This window comes from Hemitrygon akajei, chromosome 1, assembly GCF_048418815.1.
Source record: "Hemitrygon akajei chromosome 1, sHemAka1.3, whole genome shotgun sequence".
Taxonomy (NCBI): Eukaryota; Metazoa; Chordata; class Chondrichthyes; order Myliobatiformes; family Dasyatidae; genus Hemitrygon; species Hemitrygon akajei.
In genome coordinates this window covers 31033438-31049811 of record NC_133124.1, presented here as the reverse complement: position 1 = coordinate 31049811, position 16374 = coordinate 31033438, and the positions used below count along the sequence as shown (strand labels likewise).

The 16374-nt window shown below is 40.9% G+C and overlaps 1 protein-coding gene across 4 annotated transcripts in view; it reads left to right on the top strand.

Moving 5' to 3' along the window:
• The window catches only part of gdap1 (ganglioside induced differentiation associated protein 1), a 79427-nt gene that overhangs the window by 38939 nt on the left and 24114 nt on the right, over positions 1-16374 (top strand). For 2 of the 4 annotated variants that reach the window (XM_073040308.1, XM_073040298.1), the window contains exon 2: positions 15436-15628. In XM_073040308.1, coding sequence (XP_072896409.1) covers positions 15523-15628 — 106 coding nt within the window. In that variant the 5' untranslated portion in view covers positions 15436-15522. Of the gene's footprint in view, positions 1-1404; positions 1597-15435; positions 15629-16374 lie in introns of those variants that run through there. The other 2 variants (XM_073040287.1, XM_073040314.1) reach the window with 2 other exon arrangements.

Genomic DNA, 16374 nt, shown 5'->3' with positions numbered 1-16374 from the left:
ACTAGTGGAAAAAGGTTTCAAGTTCCAAGGGTCAGAAAATTGCTAGCATAGCATTGCAGAAATCTCTCCCAATTAAATACAGGGAGCGATTTCAGCAATGCAGGATTTTGTCACAATTTTTCTATAATCACTGAGTCCATTTTCTCTCCTGACACCTGACTGAACAAAGCAATTTACAAACAGGATTTCTGTACCATATTTAATCCATATTGTATCTTAGATAAGTGTACCCACATCATAACGCTACTCAACGTAACCTCTGCTACACCTTGTCTGAACCTTCATCTATGTCTTTGTGTATCTGTGCTTGATTATTTGCAATGTACAACTCTTTAGCTTCCCTTATAGTGTTGAGGTGAAAGAAAAATGCAGTGCCTATAACTTAATTTGCACAAATCCCTTCATCCAACCATTCCCTTGCTTGTTGATCCATATTAAATCCTGTTTATGATTAAGTTTTATGATTTCTTGCCAATTTTATCATAATAACTGTCCAATAACTATGAACTTCACTCTGGTTTCTTGTTCATCTCTAGTTTTAACCACTCCAATCTTGAAAGCTGGGCCTTAATTGTCTGGGCTCTGGATTTCCTGTCTTCATCCGTTTCTCTCACTTCAGCCCTTTCTCCTTTAAAAACTTTAAACCAAAGTATTGCAATATCTGCCCTCTTTCATGGTGGCATCAATTTTCTAAGCTACTTACTGGCTGTGAAATATTTTGGGCCATATTTCCTTGACTAAAACTACTATACTTAAAAAGTTGTTTTAGAACCTATTATTAAGCAGGGGTCACCAACCTTTTGCACCGCGGACCGGTTAACAATATTCTTGCGGACCAGCCGACGGGTGGGTGGGGGGGGGGGTGTTAATCATAACAGGAATATAGGTGATAAGTCGACTATAAGTCACTCATAAGTGGCTAATACACTCAATTTCATTTCTAAAAGGGTTTATCTAACAAATTTGATATCAAACACACAGCGCATATTTTCCTTGCATGAATATAGTGATAAGTCATTTATAAGTCAATAGCATCATAACATTTTAAGTAACGTTTGGATATTAAACACACAGCCATAAAGGATCAAGTACATTTGTGAACCACCTGGATCTGATCTGTAGCTTCTGATTTATTACTGAAAATTATCAGGGTTTGGGGGAGGGGGGAACTGGCAGTCAACAAAACATATGAACTCAGAGAACTCATCCCTTGGAACTAGAAATTGAATGATTTGCGAATTCTCTAATTATGAAATATTGGATGGACACCATCGCACCTTTCAATCCGCAACCTCTCTGCAAATTTTGGATTGAAGGGACCACCACATTGCACCATGGGAATTGTAGTTCCATCTCTAAGAGCATGACGCAAGGTGGTCGGTTTCCCAGAATCCACGGGAAAACGGTGCAGGCGCAGAGGTGAGCAGAGAGGCAATGGCGGATTTCGGTCAGGTTGGCACCGAGGAAGTCGGCAGGGATGTGGAGGTGCGAGGCCAGGAGCAGGGCGGCACGTCCCAGCCCATCGCTTTAAAATGCGAGAACACTCGCATCAAACTGGTTCTGTACCACTGGTCGCAGTCTTTTTGTTCACAGAAAGTGAGTTGGTGCGGAGTGAGTGGATGTTGGAAGGGGATGGGAGAGGAGGGTGTGGCGAGGGGGTGTGGGCCGGGTTGGAGGGGAGGACGGGGCTTGTGGAGGTGGATGAGATGGGAAGGGAGGGCGGGGAGTGGGTGTCCAATGTTGCTGGGCTTTCAAATGGTTGGTGGAATGGAGGCTTGAGATGATGCTCGTTGTGATTGTTTTAATGTTTGATATTTACAAATCCATCTGTGACGATCTTTTCACTGGTCCTCAACGCTGTACGAATTTCCATTGGAGGAATTTTAATTTTGGCGAGTCACTGTTTGGTCCCATTGTTTTAAGAAAGAATATTGTATCATAGGAGATTCCTAAGTTGAATTCTTGAATTGTCCAGAAAAGCTAAACAAGTTGGTTTTATATTATTCAGAACAAGTGGTGATCTCATTGAAAGACCTTTGATTCCAAAGGGAGGTACGATAGGGTAGATTTCAAGATGTTTTCAGTAATGTGGGATCTCCAATGTTATTTCTCTGTAACTTTTGACACCCTTACTAATCTAGAATTAAATATACCCAATGTCTTAGCCTCCACAGGCATTGGTTGTCTGTGGTCCACATCCTCTGGCTAAAGAGATTTCTTCACTTCTTTGTTCTAAAGAGATGTGTTTCTATTCTATAGCTGTGCCCTCTCTCACTATTGGAAATATTTGTTCCATGTCTATTCTATCCATTCTTTCAATGTCTTGTAGGTTTCAATGATATCTCCCTCCTGCCCCTCATTCTTCTAAACTCCAGCAAGTACAGGCTCAGAGCTAACAAATGCTTCTCATTCATTAACTGTTTCATTCTGGGACCAGATTTCCCCTGGCCCCTCTCTAATGCCAACATGTTCTTCTGTAGGTGTGCTCGCAATACTCCAAATATGGTCTAACCAATGCCTAATAAAGCCTCAGCCTTACATCCTTGATTTATATTTGAATCTTTTAGAAATGAATACTAGCATTGCATTTGTTTTCTTTACTGCTAAGTTAGCCTTTTGGGGAATACTGCACAAGGATTCCTTATTCCCTTTGTACTTCTGATTTCTGAACTTGCTCCCTGATTTCATAAAAGTATTCTACACCTTTATTCTTTCTATCAAAGTGCATGCCCATACACTTCCCAACACTGTATTCCATCTGCATCTGCTTTGTCCATTCCCCTAATCTGTCCAAGTCTTTCTACAGACTCTGCTTCTTCAACACTATCTGCCCTTCCACCTATCTTAATATCATCCACATTTGTGTCCACAAAGCTATCAATTCTGTAATGCAAGTCATTAACATATAACATGAAAAGTAACGGAACAAACAGAGACCCCTGCAAAACATGACTAGTCACCAGCAACCAACCAGAAAAGGTCCCCTTTATTCCCACTCTTTGCCATCCTGGCTGATGGAGGGCTAGAGCAGGCATGGGCAAACTACGGCCCGGGGGCCATATGCGGCCCGTTAAGCTTTTTAATCCGGCCCGCAGAACTTGATGAAATTATATTAATAAACCTTGTTAACGTTTTTTCCCCGCAATTCGTTTTCCCAATAGATGACGCACTCTATATACATTGACCTTTGTTGAGGTGCAGCGTATTATTCCACATTTGCGCTTTACTCTTTGACCTCTCACCCCTTCTGTAAAGATGAGTGGAGCTAAGAAAAGAAAAGTGGATAGAGAATGTCGGGTGTTTAATAAGGAGTGGACAACTAAATATCTTTTTACCGAACACCAATCAACTGCTGTATGCCTGATATGCCAAGAGACTGTGGCGGTTTTTAAAGAATATAATATCAGCCGTCACTTTGCCACAAAACATGCCAACTATGCTAGCAACCAGTCAATGAAAGAACGGGAAGCTAATGCTCAGAGGTTGGCAGCTAATTTACAGGCTCAATAAAAAATTTTTCACCGTCAAACTGCCATTCATGAGTCAAGTACCAAGGCGAGTTTTATGCTGTCATTCAAATTAGCAAAGGCCAGCAAGCCTCTGTCTGAAGGCGAGTTTTTAAAAGAATGTATGGTGGAGACAGCAGGTGTATTGTTTCCGGAGAGCAAAGACAAATTTGAAAAAATCAGTTTATCACGCAGGACAGTGACTCGCCGTGTGGAACTGATAGATGAAGATATAACCAGCGACTTAAATAAAAAGGCAGAGTCATTCACGTTATATTCATTAGCACTGGATGAAAGCAACGATGTAAAAGACACTGCTCAGCTCCTCATTTTTATCCGAGGAATTAACAATACGTTTGAAATAACAGAGGAGTTTTTGACAATGGAGTCTCTGAAAGGAAAAACACGGGGAGAGGACTTGTATGACCGGGTGTCTGCTGTCATCGAAAATATGAAGCTCCCTTGGAGTAAACTTATCAACGTCACCACAGATGGATCTCCTAATTTGACAGGGAAAAATGTCGGCCTGCTGAGGAAAATACAGAATAAAGTGAAAGATGAAAATCCTGACCAGGATGTTATTTTCCTTCACTGCATCATCCACCAGGAATCTCTATGTAAATTGGTATTACAGCTGAATCATTTTGTGAATCCTATCGTAAAACTTGTCAACTTTATACGTGCAAGGGGACTTCAGCACTGTCAGTTTATCACGTTCCTGGAGGAAACTGATGCGGATCACCAGGACCTACTTTATCACTCCCGTGTCTGCTGGTTAAGTTTGGGCAAAGTGTTTCAACGAGTATGGGAGCTCAAAGAGGAGATCGGTGCATTTTTGGAGTTACTGAGGAAGGCCGGCGAATTTCCTGAGCTGAGAAACAAGAGCTGGCTTTGTGACTTCGCGTTTGCTGTGGATATATTTTCACACATGAATGAACTGAACGTGAAGCTACGGGGAAGGATCAGTTTGTGCATGACATGTACACAAACGTGAAAGCCTTTAAATCCAAGCTGGCTTTTTTCTCCAGGCAAATTTTGAATAAGTTATTCACTCATTTTCCCACACTAGCCACGCTGGAAGAGGCCGGCGCAAATGTGAAAAAATACAGCGAGTCACTGGATGCGCTGCACAGAGAATTCTGCTGTTGCTTTTCTGATTTTGAAAAAATTGACAAGTCACTTCAGTTGGTGGCCTGTCCCCTGTCACAAGATCCTGAAACAGCACCAGAGGAGCTACAGCTGGAACTGATCGACCTTCAGTCTGACCCCGTCTTAAAAGAGAAGTTCAACTCTCTTAAACTGAATGACTTTTATGCTTCACTTGGTAAAGAGGTGTTTCCAAACCTCCGGAGGACGGCACAGAAGATGCTGGCGTTGTTCGGCTCGACCTATTTGTGTGAACAGGCGTTCAGCGTCATGAACATCAACAAAGCCAGCCACAGATCCAAGTTAACTGACCAACACCTCAGATCCATCCTGAGAATCGCCACAACAAAACTAAATCCAGACTTTGATGCGCTGGCTAAAAAGGGAGACCAACAACACTGTTCCCACTGAAATTAAAAATAAGTTTCTTCGTTGTGTTATGTAAAAAATGCATTTGAAAATATTTTTTTCAATAAGCCTTACATGTTACATGTCATTTCTGTTAAGTGATGGACATGAGTAGTGCGCAGGTGCACGTACGTTCTCAAAATAAAAAATGCGCTCCAGATCAAATAACGCGCTCCGCATACTGGCGCACTGTCACTGTTCTGTCCTTGTGCTGGTCGTTGTTGAGTTTTGGCACAGGGGACAATTGAATAAGAAGGAGCAGGACAAGTAGACCTGCATCTCCTACCGTTTTTGAAATAAAGACAGTCAGGAGGTGAGTGATGATGATAATATCTTGAAGGATAACAGAATTTTCAGTGCTTTAAAATAATAACCGTTACTATTAAAAAAGCTGTATTTTATTCATTTAATTTTCAGTGTTTTAAAAGTCATTTCAATAAATAGCTAAATACCATGGGACTTCAAAGACAGATATTTTGTTGTAATGCATTTGTTCATTTTCAATTGAAATTAAAGCACATGTTTTCTACATATCCCATGATATTTTATTTTCTCTTATGAGGTGTATTACCAAAACACTCTGTCCATCTGCTCCTGGTCCGGCCCCCCTGTCAAATTTTAGAACCCCTTGTGGCCCACAAGTCAAAAAGTTTGCCCACCCCTGGGCTAGAGTGTCTAAAATCAAAATAAGTGGTAAGTTTGCAGTTTAGCATATGCAGTTAAATTGTTAAATAGTTTAAATGAAGATGTATATTTTAAAAGGGTTTTTATTCTCTGGGCATCAACTATCTTCTGTCTGTTTTGCAACTCATTGACGATTGTGTTTTCATTGCAAGATTTTCAGTGACTTGTATGCAGTTCTTGTGGTTACCCTTAGAAGCTTTGGTCACCAGAGAAGAGTGGACTCATTTCTTTGAATTGTGTGGCCCAATCATGATGCCAAATTGGATACTTTTGAGCAGGTCAAGCGGCTGGAGGCAGGGAATCACGCAGAATGCTGTAGGAACTCTGTAGATCACGTAGCATCTTTGGAAAGGAATAAAGAGTTGGTGTTTTGGGCTGAGGCTCTTCATCAGGACTGTAAAAGAAAAGGGAAGAAGCCAGAATAAGGAGGTGTGGAGAAGGGAAGGAGTACAAGCTGGCAGGTGAAACCAGGTGAGGGTTGGGTGGGGGAGGGGCATGTAGTGAGAAGCTGAGAGAAAGAGGGAAATGGCTACAGAACAGGTGTTCCCAACCTTTTTATTGCCATGGAGCCTTACCATTAACCTAGGGATCTGTGGATCCCAGGTTGAGAACCCCTGCTGTAGAAGGAATCTCATAGGTGGGAAGAATGGACCATGGGGGGAGAAAGGGAAAGGGGGGCCAACAGAGGGAGCTGATGGGTAGGTGAAGAGGAGAGAAAGATTAAGAGGGGAACTAGAATGGGGAAATATGAAACAGAGAAGGGAGAGGGGGAGAAATTACCAAAAATGAGAGAACTTTATGATTAGTCTACCCAGATGGAATATGAGATGTTGCTACTTCACCCTGAGGGTGGTGTCATTATGACAGCAGGGGAGTCAATGGACAGACATGACAGAATGGGAAGTCAAACTGAAATAGGTGGCCACCTGGAAATCCTGCCCACATCTGAATTCTCATTTCTTTTTTCAATCTTTTTTATTGATTTTCAAATAAAGAATATACAAATACAGATCGAAAGAGGAGTTTAACAAGTAGATAATATAAAAGACATATAAATAGCAATATTAAAGACAAAAAGCATATAATATCAAACTCAAATAGGTAATATATTATGCTGTTATATATACAATGGTCAGAGAGAAATTACAACCCCTCATAGCAATCGTAAAAAAAAAAGATTGGAAATTTTATTGATAGAGAAAGAAAAACCCCACTAACTAAACTAAAACAAAAAAGAGAGAAAGAAAAAAAAAAGAAAGAAAAAGAAAGATTGGGCAGTCCAAATGAGGATAAACTTAAAAAGAAAGAGAGAGAGAGAGAGAAAAAAACGCATCCTTCCAGTCATCTCCGAACCTTCATGGACAAGGATATTCTCCAAAGAGAATAAAGAAAAATAAATAAAGATAAATTAAATCATGTGAAAATATTGAATAAAGGGTTGCCAGACGTTCAAAATCAAAAGATGTGTCAAATGTCCGGCTTCTAATTTTCTCCAAGTTTAAACATGACATGATGGAGGAGAGCCAATAGAAAACAGTGGACGAGTTAGATTCTTTCCAGTGTAGCAAAATAGCTCTCCTAGCCAGTAAAGTTAAAAAAGCTATCACATGTTGGGCGGAGGCAGACACTTTGCTTGCTTCCTCTGGGAAAATCCCAAAAATTGCTGTAAGTGGATTAGGTTGAACATCCATATCTATAACTTTAGATAATATTCCAAACACATCCCTCTAAAAATTATTTAAACTTACACATGACCAAAACATATGGGTTAGAGTGGCCACTTCTGCATTACATCTATCACAAATAGGGCATATATTAGGAAAAATATGCGCCAATTTATCTTTGGACATATGGGTCCTATGTACTATCTTAAACTGAATTAAAATATGGCGTGCGCAGATAGATGAATTATTAACTAAATAATAAATTTTACTCCATTGGTTATCTGAGAGTGAATGTTGAAGTTCTACTTCCCAGGAGCATTGAACCCTATCATTAGGCGATGTGCGAGCATTCATTAACTGTTTATAAATGATAGCTATTAATTGTTTTTGAAAAGGTTTAAACTGAAAAATAACATAAGCCAAATTTGAAGAGCAGATCAAGGGGTAATTTGGTAAAAAATCAAGTAAGAAATTCCTAACCTGTAAATACCTGAAAAAATGTGTATTGGAGATATCATGTTTATCCATTAACTGAAAAAGACATTAAACAGTCTTGTAAAAACAAATCTAAAAAAGTTTTTATTCCCTTAATTTTCCATGTTAGAAAAGCCTTATCCAAAGTTGATCGTTTAAAAAAAGAAGTTAGAATAAATATTACTAGAAAGTAAAAAATCATTTAATTCAAAAAATCTACGGAATTGAAACCAAATTTTTAAAGTATGTTTAACAATAGGGTTAAGAGCTTGTTTACCTATTCTGGAGAACGAAAAGGGAAGAGGAGCTCCTAATAAAGAAGCTAACGAAAACCCCACTACTGAATTTTCCTCCAGCTGTAACCATGAAGGGCGATCTTGATTGTCTATATCTATTCATTGACTACAGTTTGGTGTTCTATACAATCAGGTAAACTGTCCTTGTTGGGTATCAATTCCTCTTTATATAACTGGATCTTGGGTTTCTTGACAGAGAGACCTCAGACGGTCTGTGTTGGCAGCAACCTCATTAGCTCCATCATGTTGAGCCCTGGTGCCCCCCAGGGCTATATGTTCAGCCGCTGTTGGTCACACTGCTGATGCATGACTGTACTGCTAGATCCAGCTCCTGCCACATTATTAAGTTTGCTGATGACTTGACAGTGGTTGGCCTCATCATCAACCAGTCTGCATACAGAGAGGAGATAGATTGACTAGTGGACTGGTGCAAACACAACAACTTGAGTCTCAACGTGGATCAGACTAAAGGGATGATTGTGGATTCGGGAAGGTGCAGGCTGACACTCCCTGCTGTACATCAACAGCTCCACAGTGGAAAGAGTCAGGAGCACCAAGAGTCAGTGCACATCATGGATGATCTCACCTGGTCCCTCAGTGCCACCTCTTGAGTCAGGAAAGCACAGCAGTGCCTCCACCTCCTAAGGAGTTTGAGGCAAGCGAGGCTCCCTGCCCCCATTCTAACCACATTCTACCAGGCACCATCAAGAGTGTCCTGACCAACTTGATCACGTCTGGAATGGGAATTGCAAAACATCTGACCACTAGACACCACAACAGATTGCAGGGACTGAAGAAAGGATTATCAAGCACATAGCAAATATATGAAACACCCTGGTTCACATTTTTACTGCGATGCTGTAGTTATTTCATTTTAGCAATCTGTTCTGCTTTCAGCCTTGTTTGGTTATTATTGAAGATAAGGGATGCTGAGGAATGTGTGTCATCCAATTGGGAGAGGATTCAAGAAAACACTGGGGGAGGGTGGGAGGTTGTGAGGGACACAAAGGTTGGTCTTGGTTTTTTTTTGTGTTTGGCTGGAGATGAAGAGAGAAGGAAGGAACCGGTCATAGGATTCGACCTGGTGGGGACCATGATTCGATGGAGCAAGGTGCCGGGATCTACTGAAGATCGGTGAACATGTGTGACTTTTGGAAGAATTGAGCTCCAACTTGTGCATAGTTGACTGTTTAATTATAATAGGTCCTTTTTGTTTTTTCCCCCTTTTCTTTACTAACCCTTTAGTTAAGTTAAGATTCATAAATGTAATTCCTTTAATTGGATGCAGCGTGCTGCCTCTTATTTCCTGGCACTTAGTTGTAACGGTAGCAAATGACACAACATCCACACAAACTGGGGTTTGGGGTGGGAGAGCTGTCTCAATCTCATGGGTTTGGTGGGATGGGAGTGTGTATTCCCTAGACTTGTGCAACCAAGGAAACCAGGGGGTTTCACATATCGTCATTTAATCAGTCCTGGGCACTAAACCTAGTTCAATAAAGATTTGTAGAAATTATTGAAAATTATGCTAACTGATTTATAATCCAACAACATCCTGTCTGTAGTGCTGAAGACATCTTTTCTAGAGTGACAGGCTATCCCAGCTTAAGGAATGGGTTCTGTTTATTACTAATAGACATGCCTAAGTTGGTTTTGTCCACAAGTCTCAAAATACACAAAAGTTGCTTAAGGTGGTAACTGTCAGTCATATAATGAACAGCATCAAAGACTGGTGAGAAAGAACAATTACCAGAAGTGAGGAGAGAGAGCCAACTAGTTCTGCCATTGACAGGAGCAAATGCATGTATTTGCATCAGACTTCTGAATTTGATAATATTCTGGGACCTCATTTTTAAGTAGGGGTGACCATAAGTCAGGTGTTCTTAAACTGGACACAGCCTTTAGCTGTGCCTTTATTTGAGTGTTCCAGTAATGTGAATGTTGCCTATTGCCTATCCAAAAATGGGCAAGCACTGGCATCCTCTCATTGGCAAAGTGATAGTATATAACAATGGCAATGTTGTCAGTAGTCTGACTACACTGATTAGGATTGTGGTGAATATTGGTAGCTCAGGTTGAAAGATTGAAAGAATTAAATCTTTTTAGCCTAAGTAGCCCTGGTAAAAAGGGTGTAAGTCAAGTGGATGCCAGCTGCTACTTCAAAATTAATCCATCATCAAGGACATGAGGCCATAGGTGGAGACTGATTAAGGGGAGATTTCAGACGAACATCAGGAAGCATTTCTTTACACAGTAAGTTCTGGACACCTGGAGCAAACTACCTAGTTGTTTTCAGAAAGTTTTTGACAAGGTGCCACACATGAGGCTGCTTAATAAGCTATGAGCTCATGGTAATAGAGGAAAGATTCTAGCATGGATAAGGCAGTGGGCTGATTGGCAGGAGGCAACACATAGGAATAAAGGGATCCTTCCCTGGTTGGCTGCCGGTAACTACTGGTGGTCCACAGGAATCTGTGTTGGGATCAATTCTTTTTACGATATATGTTAATGATTTGGATGATGTAATTGATGGCTTTGTTGCAAGGTTTGCAGACGATATGAAGAGAGGGTGGAGGGGCAGGTAGTTTTGAGGAAGCAGAGAGGCTGCAGAAGGACAGATAGATTAGGGGAATGGGCAAAAAAATGGCAGTTGGAGTACAGTGTCGGGAAGTGTATGGTCATGCACTTTGGTAGAAGAAATGAAAGAAAGCATGCAACAGAGATGATAGAAAGGAGAGACAGGAGATGAGGCATAATCACAGCCAGTGGGATGAGTAACACAGCAATAGAGGTGTGGTACAGTTAAAACAGAAAGCAACAAATACTGGACTGAAGATGTTATATTTGAATGTACGCAGCATAAGAAATAAAATGACTATGTTGAAATTCAGCTACAGATTGGCAAGTACGTTGTTGTGGCCATCTTTGAAACTTGGCTAAAGGATGACTGCCATTGGGAGCTGAATGTCCAAGGATATACAGTGTATCGCAAAGATCGGTTAGTAGGCAGAGAGGGTGGTGTGGCCCTGTGTATTAAAAAAATACACGATGATAAATAATAAATCATTAGAAAAGATCAGAAGGTGTAGTGTCTCTATGGGTTGAGTTAAATGGCAAGGGTAAAAGGACCTTAATGGCAGTCGTATACAGGCCTCCAAACAGCAGCCAGGATGTGGATTACAGATTACAGCATGAGTTAGAAAAGGCATGTCAAAAGGGCAATGTTATGATAATTGTTGGAGATTTTAACATGAAAATGGATTGGGAAAACCAGATCAGTACTGTACCTCAAGAATTTGTAGAATGTCTGAGGGATGGCTTTTTAGAACAGCTTGTTGTTGAGCCTATTAGGGGATGGGCTGCGCTGCGCTGGATTGGGTGTTGTGCAATGATCCAGAGATGATAAGAGAGCTTAAGGTTAAGGAACTCTTAAGGAACAGTGATCACAATATGATCGAGTTCACTTTGAAATTTGAGAAGGAGAAACTAAATTCTGATGTGTCGGTATTTCAGTGGAATAAAGGAAATTACTGTGGCATGAGAGGGGAACTGGCCAAAGTTAACTGGAAAGGGACAGTAGCAGGAAGGCAGCAAAGCAGCAGTGGCTGGAGTTACTGTGAAAAATGAGGGAAGTGCAATATTAAATAAGAAGAAATTTTCGACTGGAAGGAGGACACTACCGTGGCTGACAAGTGAAGTCAGAACCAAAGTAAAAGCAAAAGGGGGGGGGGGCATGCAAGGAAGCCAAAACTAGTGGGAAGATAGAGGATTGGGAAGGTTTTAAAAACTAACAGAAGGAAATTAAGGTCATTAGGAAGAAAAAGATGAGATTTTATAAAGCACTGATGTGTTCTCACTTGGAGTATTGTGAGCAGTTTTGGGCCCCTTATTTTAGAAAGGATGTGCTGAAACTCTAGGTTCATGAAAATGATTCTAGGATTAAATGGCTTGTCATATGAAGAGTGTTTGATTGCACTGGGCCTGTATTCACTGGAATTCAGAAGAATGAGGGTTGACCTAATTGAAACCTATCGAATGGTGAAAGGCCTTGATAGAGTGGATGTGGAGAGGATGTTCCCTATGGAGGGAGTGTCTGAGACCAGAGGACGCAGCTTCAGAATAGAGGGGTGTCCTTTTTGCATGGAGATTAGGAGGAATTTCTTTAGCCTGAGAATGTTGAATTTGTGGAAATCTTTGCCACAAGCTGCTATGGAGGCCAAGTCTTTATATATATATATTTAAGGCAAAGATAGATTCTTGATTGGCCAGGACATGAAGGGATATGGGGAGAAGACAGGAGATTGGGGCTGAGATGAAAATTGGATCAGCCATGATGAAATGGTAGAGCTGACTCAGTGGGCCAAATGGCCTAATTCTGCTCCTGTATTTTATGGTCTTTTGGTCTTTGTGTAGTTGGAGTAGTATCTTTAGATACTTCCAAATCTAAACTTAATAATTATTTCAACACAATATGTGAATAGGAATTTGACAAGCTTTGTTGGGCCAATTGGTCTTTTGTCAAAAACTTTCTAATGTACTAAAGTTTGAAGTTGTGGTGTTTGCTGAGCTTGGTAATTAGCTTGCAGACGTTTGAGGTGACATCACCACATTGGAGGCGACATCTTGAAAGGGCAGTTGTTGGTATTTCTCTCTGGGAATGCTTATGTTTATTCGGGCTCCTGTTTGCCTGCCTTGGTCCTGTTTGACAACCCCTTCAGTTGACCTTTGTATTCTTTTGGCTCATGTTTCTTTTGCTCTTTGGGGTTCATAGATGGCATCTATTTTGATATGTTTATTACAGATTTAACAGAAGAGAACCATGCTTCTAAAAATTCTTGTCTGCTTCATGTTTGCCTGCACCAGAACCTCTGCGGTGTCCCAATCTCAGTCTTCATGTACTGAGATCAGCAACGGTGGATCATGTCTGTGTACTGCCAGTTTGTGTTCCCATAAATGAATTGAGAGTTTACGTCCTGTCTGGCTGATGCAGTTCTTGTTGCAGTCTCCACAGATGATCCTGTACTCACATTACATTTTGTTGATTGCTTGTACAGTTCCCTTGTTCTTGAGGCAAGCTTCCTTAAATTCCTCATTTATTTGTGAGCAGATGGGATGCCGTGAGGTTCAAGCAGTCGAGCTGTCACTTCTGGAGATATTCTTGATGTAGAGCAAGGTTGTGCGTTGAGTAAGGTCTGCGTTTGGCAGACTACTGCTAAGGTGTTTGGCCTGACTACTCAGTGCAAAGGCAGGAGTGTGGTAAAATGCTCTCCTCCTTTTTTCATGAGTACAGCTATGACAGCAGACTAGAAGGTTGACGTTATCCAAGATGAAGAATTATGTTTGATTGTCATTCTATCTGTCTGAAGCAGTCATTCTCTCTCTATCACTAGAGCAGTACAGCTACAGTTTGTATCATTTATAAGGTGCATTTCAGCTTGTTTTGACAGGCTCCATTAAAAACTCTTTGATCTCTGAAGAATATGGCCAGAAGGCATGTTTACTCATTCCCAATTGTCAAGTAACCTTCCAAATTGCACAATATTCCATAGTATTTGACATCATTATTATTGAGTAACATTCTTAGAACTTGTAAACTTCAATTCTGGGAATATCTTTACCTGGTCTGCAGTGTTTATGTGAATAGTTTCAAAAGAAACTAGAAAGGCAGTAAAAATTGGTCTTGACAGCAATGCCCAGATTACCTGACGCTTATGAAAATAAATTAGATGGGATTGCACACTGCCATGGATGGGGTGGGAGCATTTAAAATGAAATTGAAGATCAGGTTCATGTGACTGAAACATAAAAGACTGCAAAAGTACCAGAAAAACTCAGCAGTTCAGGCAGCATCTATAGAAGGGAAAGGGACAGTCACTGTATACCACACTGACCTGTCTGTCCTTGGATGACTCCACTGCCAATGAGGCCAAACACACTGCATGAATAACATCTAATAAACTGTCTGGGTAATCCACAACCCAAGGGAATGAACAGTGAATTCTCCAATTTCAGGAAACCTGCACCTCTCTGACCCTTTCTCTTTCCAGTCCCTCCTACATCAGTCCCCATCACTCAGTTCCTTTCCTCACCTCCACCTACTGCATCTGCCTACACTCTTTCCCTCTCAACCCCTCACAACATTCTTTCTATTTGCCCTTCTATCTTTACTTGATTCCATGGTCTACCTTCCTTTCCTATCAGATTGCATCACCCTTTGTTGCCTCTACCTATCATCTCCAACACTTACTATTTCCACACTTCCCTCCTCCATTTGCCAGTTAGCCCTCTTCACCTCGATCCACCTCGCTAGCTCTTTCCCTGACCCTACCCCTCACCTCTTTAAACTGGCTGTTTGCTCTCTCCTGTTTCATTCTGGATGAAGGGCCTCAAAATGTCGACTGTCCATTTCCCTCTAAGGATTCTGTCTGAGCCTCTTGAGTTCTTCCAGCAAGGTGTTTCACTTTGATTAGGATGGTTATGTTCCTTTTTTGTGTGGTTGGAAATGCAAGCTATGGAGTTCTGAATGGAGTTGGGAATGCAGATCTGGAGTATTGGAGAAGGCAAGCCTTCAGTTCAAGAATATATGAAATCAGGGTTCAGGCATCATGAGGGGAAATTGGCATTGTGTTCCTGGGACCTGAAGAGCTACTATGAAAGAATTTTGGCTCTGAAACCTGAGTGTGAACTTGATGATGGGTGGCGAGTTTGATAGTGTTCAGAAACAAGATTTCGGAGGCAAATTCAGTATGATGGGCTTTCTAAAAATTGGGTTTCTTGATTTTTGAATGTTCTTGCATTGCTTTCCAGTACCAATAATCACTCACTTGGGTTCAGTGCTGCTGTCTGTTAGGAGTTTGTACTAACAGACAGTGTTACTGCGTCAGTTCCTCCTGCTTCTCTGGTTTCCTGCCACATTCCAAAGATGTACGAGTTAGGCTTAGTAAGTTCTGGGCATGCTATGTTGGTGACGAAAATGTGGTGACACGTGGGCTGCACAGCACAATCCTTGCTGATTGGACTTGACACAAGCAATGCATTTCACTGTATCGTTTGATGGTTCAATATACATGTGACAAATAAAGCTAATATTTAAATGTTTCCTTTTAGATCACTTGAGTGCTAACGTGTACTAGTTTAGTATGATGAAAGCAGCGATCAAGTCGATCTGTATAACAAAGAACAGCGTAAGTGCTTTGTGCCAGAAAACAAAGAAATTAAAATGATTAGTATTGATGGTGCCTTTTTCTTGTATTTCAGGTTCGTTTGGTTATTGCAGAAAAGGGGCTAAAATGTGAGGAATATGATGTTAACTTACCACTAAGTGAGCACAATGAACCATGGTTTATGCGTTTGAACCCGGCAGGAGAGGTGCCTGTGTTAATACATGGAGACAACATAATCTGTGAATCCGCTCAGATCATTGATTACCTCGAGAGCAAATTTGAAGATGGTAAAGTTTAAGAAATGTGTGTGTGTGTGTGGGGGGGGGGGGGGGTTGTAAGCTTAATTAAATCTAAAGTAGAATTTTATTAAGAAAGCATTTTCCACAACTCTTCAGCTATTCTTTTTCTTGAGCTCTAAAAACTTGGTGAAGCTGCATTTTCTTTTAAAGGGTATGAACAGTGTTTCTCATTTTTCTTGCGCTCAAACAGAAAACTTCAGTAGGTCATACGAATTGTGTGGCCATCTGATCCAAGCCCATACTGTCACATCTAGTAGCAAGTGCATTTCTTTTCCCTGTTCGTGCAGTGTGTGGCCACTGCGTAATCCTGTCACAACCCTGTTGGGTTCTAGAGGTAAATCATTCTATACAGAGTGATGATTAGCTCAAGTACTTAATCTCTTGACAAGCTGAGGGAATGCAGGAGTCCTGTTTCTTGTGTGACTCAGGATATGAGAAAATCAGGATTTTCTGGAAAATAAGCTTATAATCACCACAATACATATTAATTACAGTTCCCTGCCATTAAATAAAATACTGGATCTCAAAGTTGATGCCAGAACAATGTGTACTTTGGCTTATGTTGTTGATTTGTCTTGGTTTGGCTCAGCTTCCAAAGTTTCCTAGTGTGAGAGTATTAGTAATCCTGATGCTAAAGCAGAAATGAGGAACAGCACCCTCTGGTGTAAGTTTAAAAAAAAGTCTCTCTTGGTAGCACTGTTGGTTTGAAAGCTGTGTGTACACTTCATGCATTT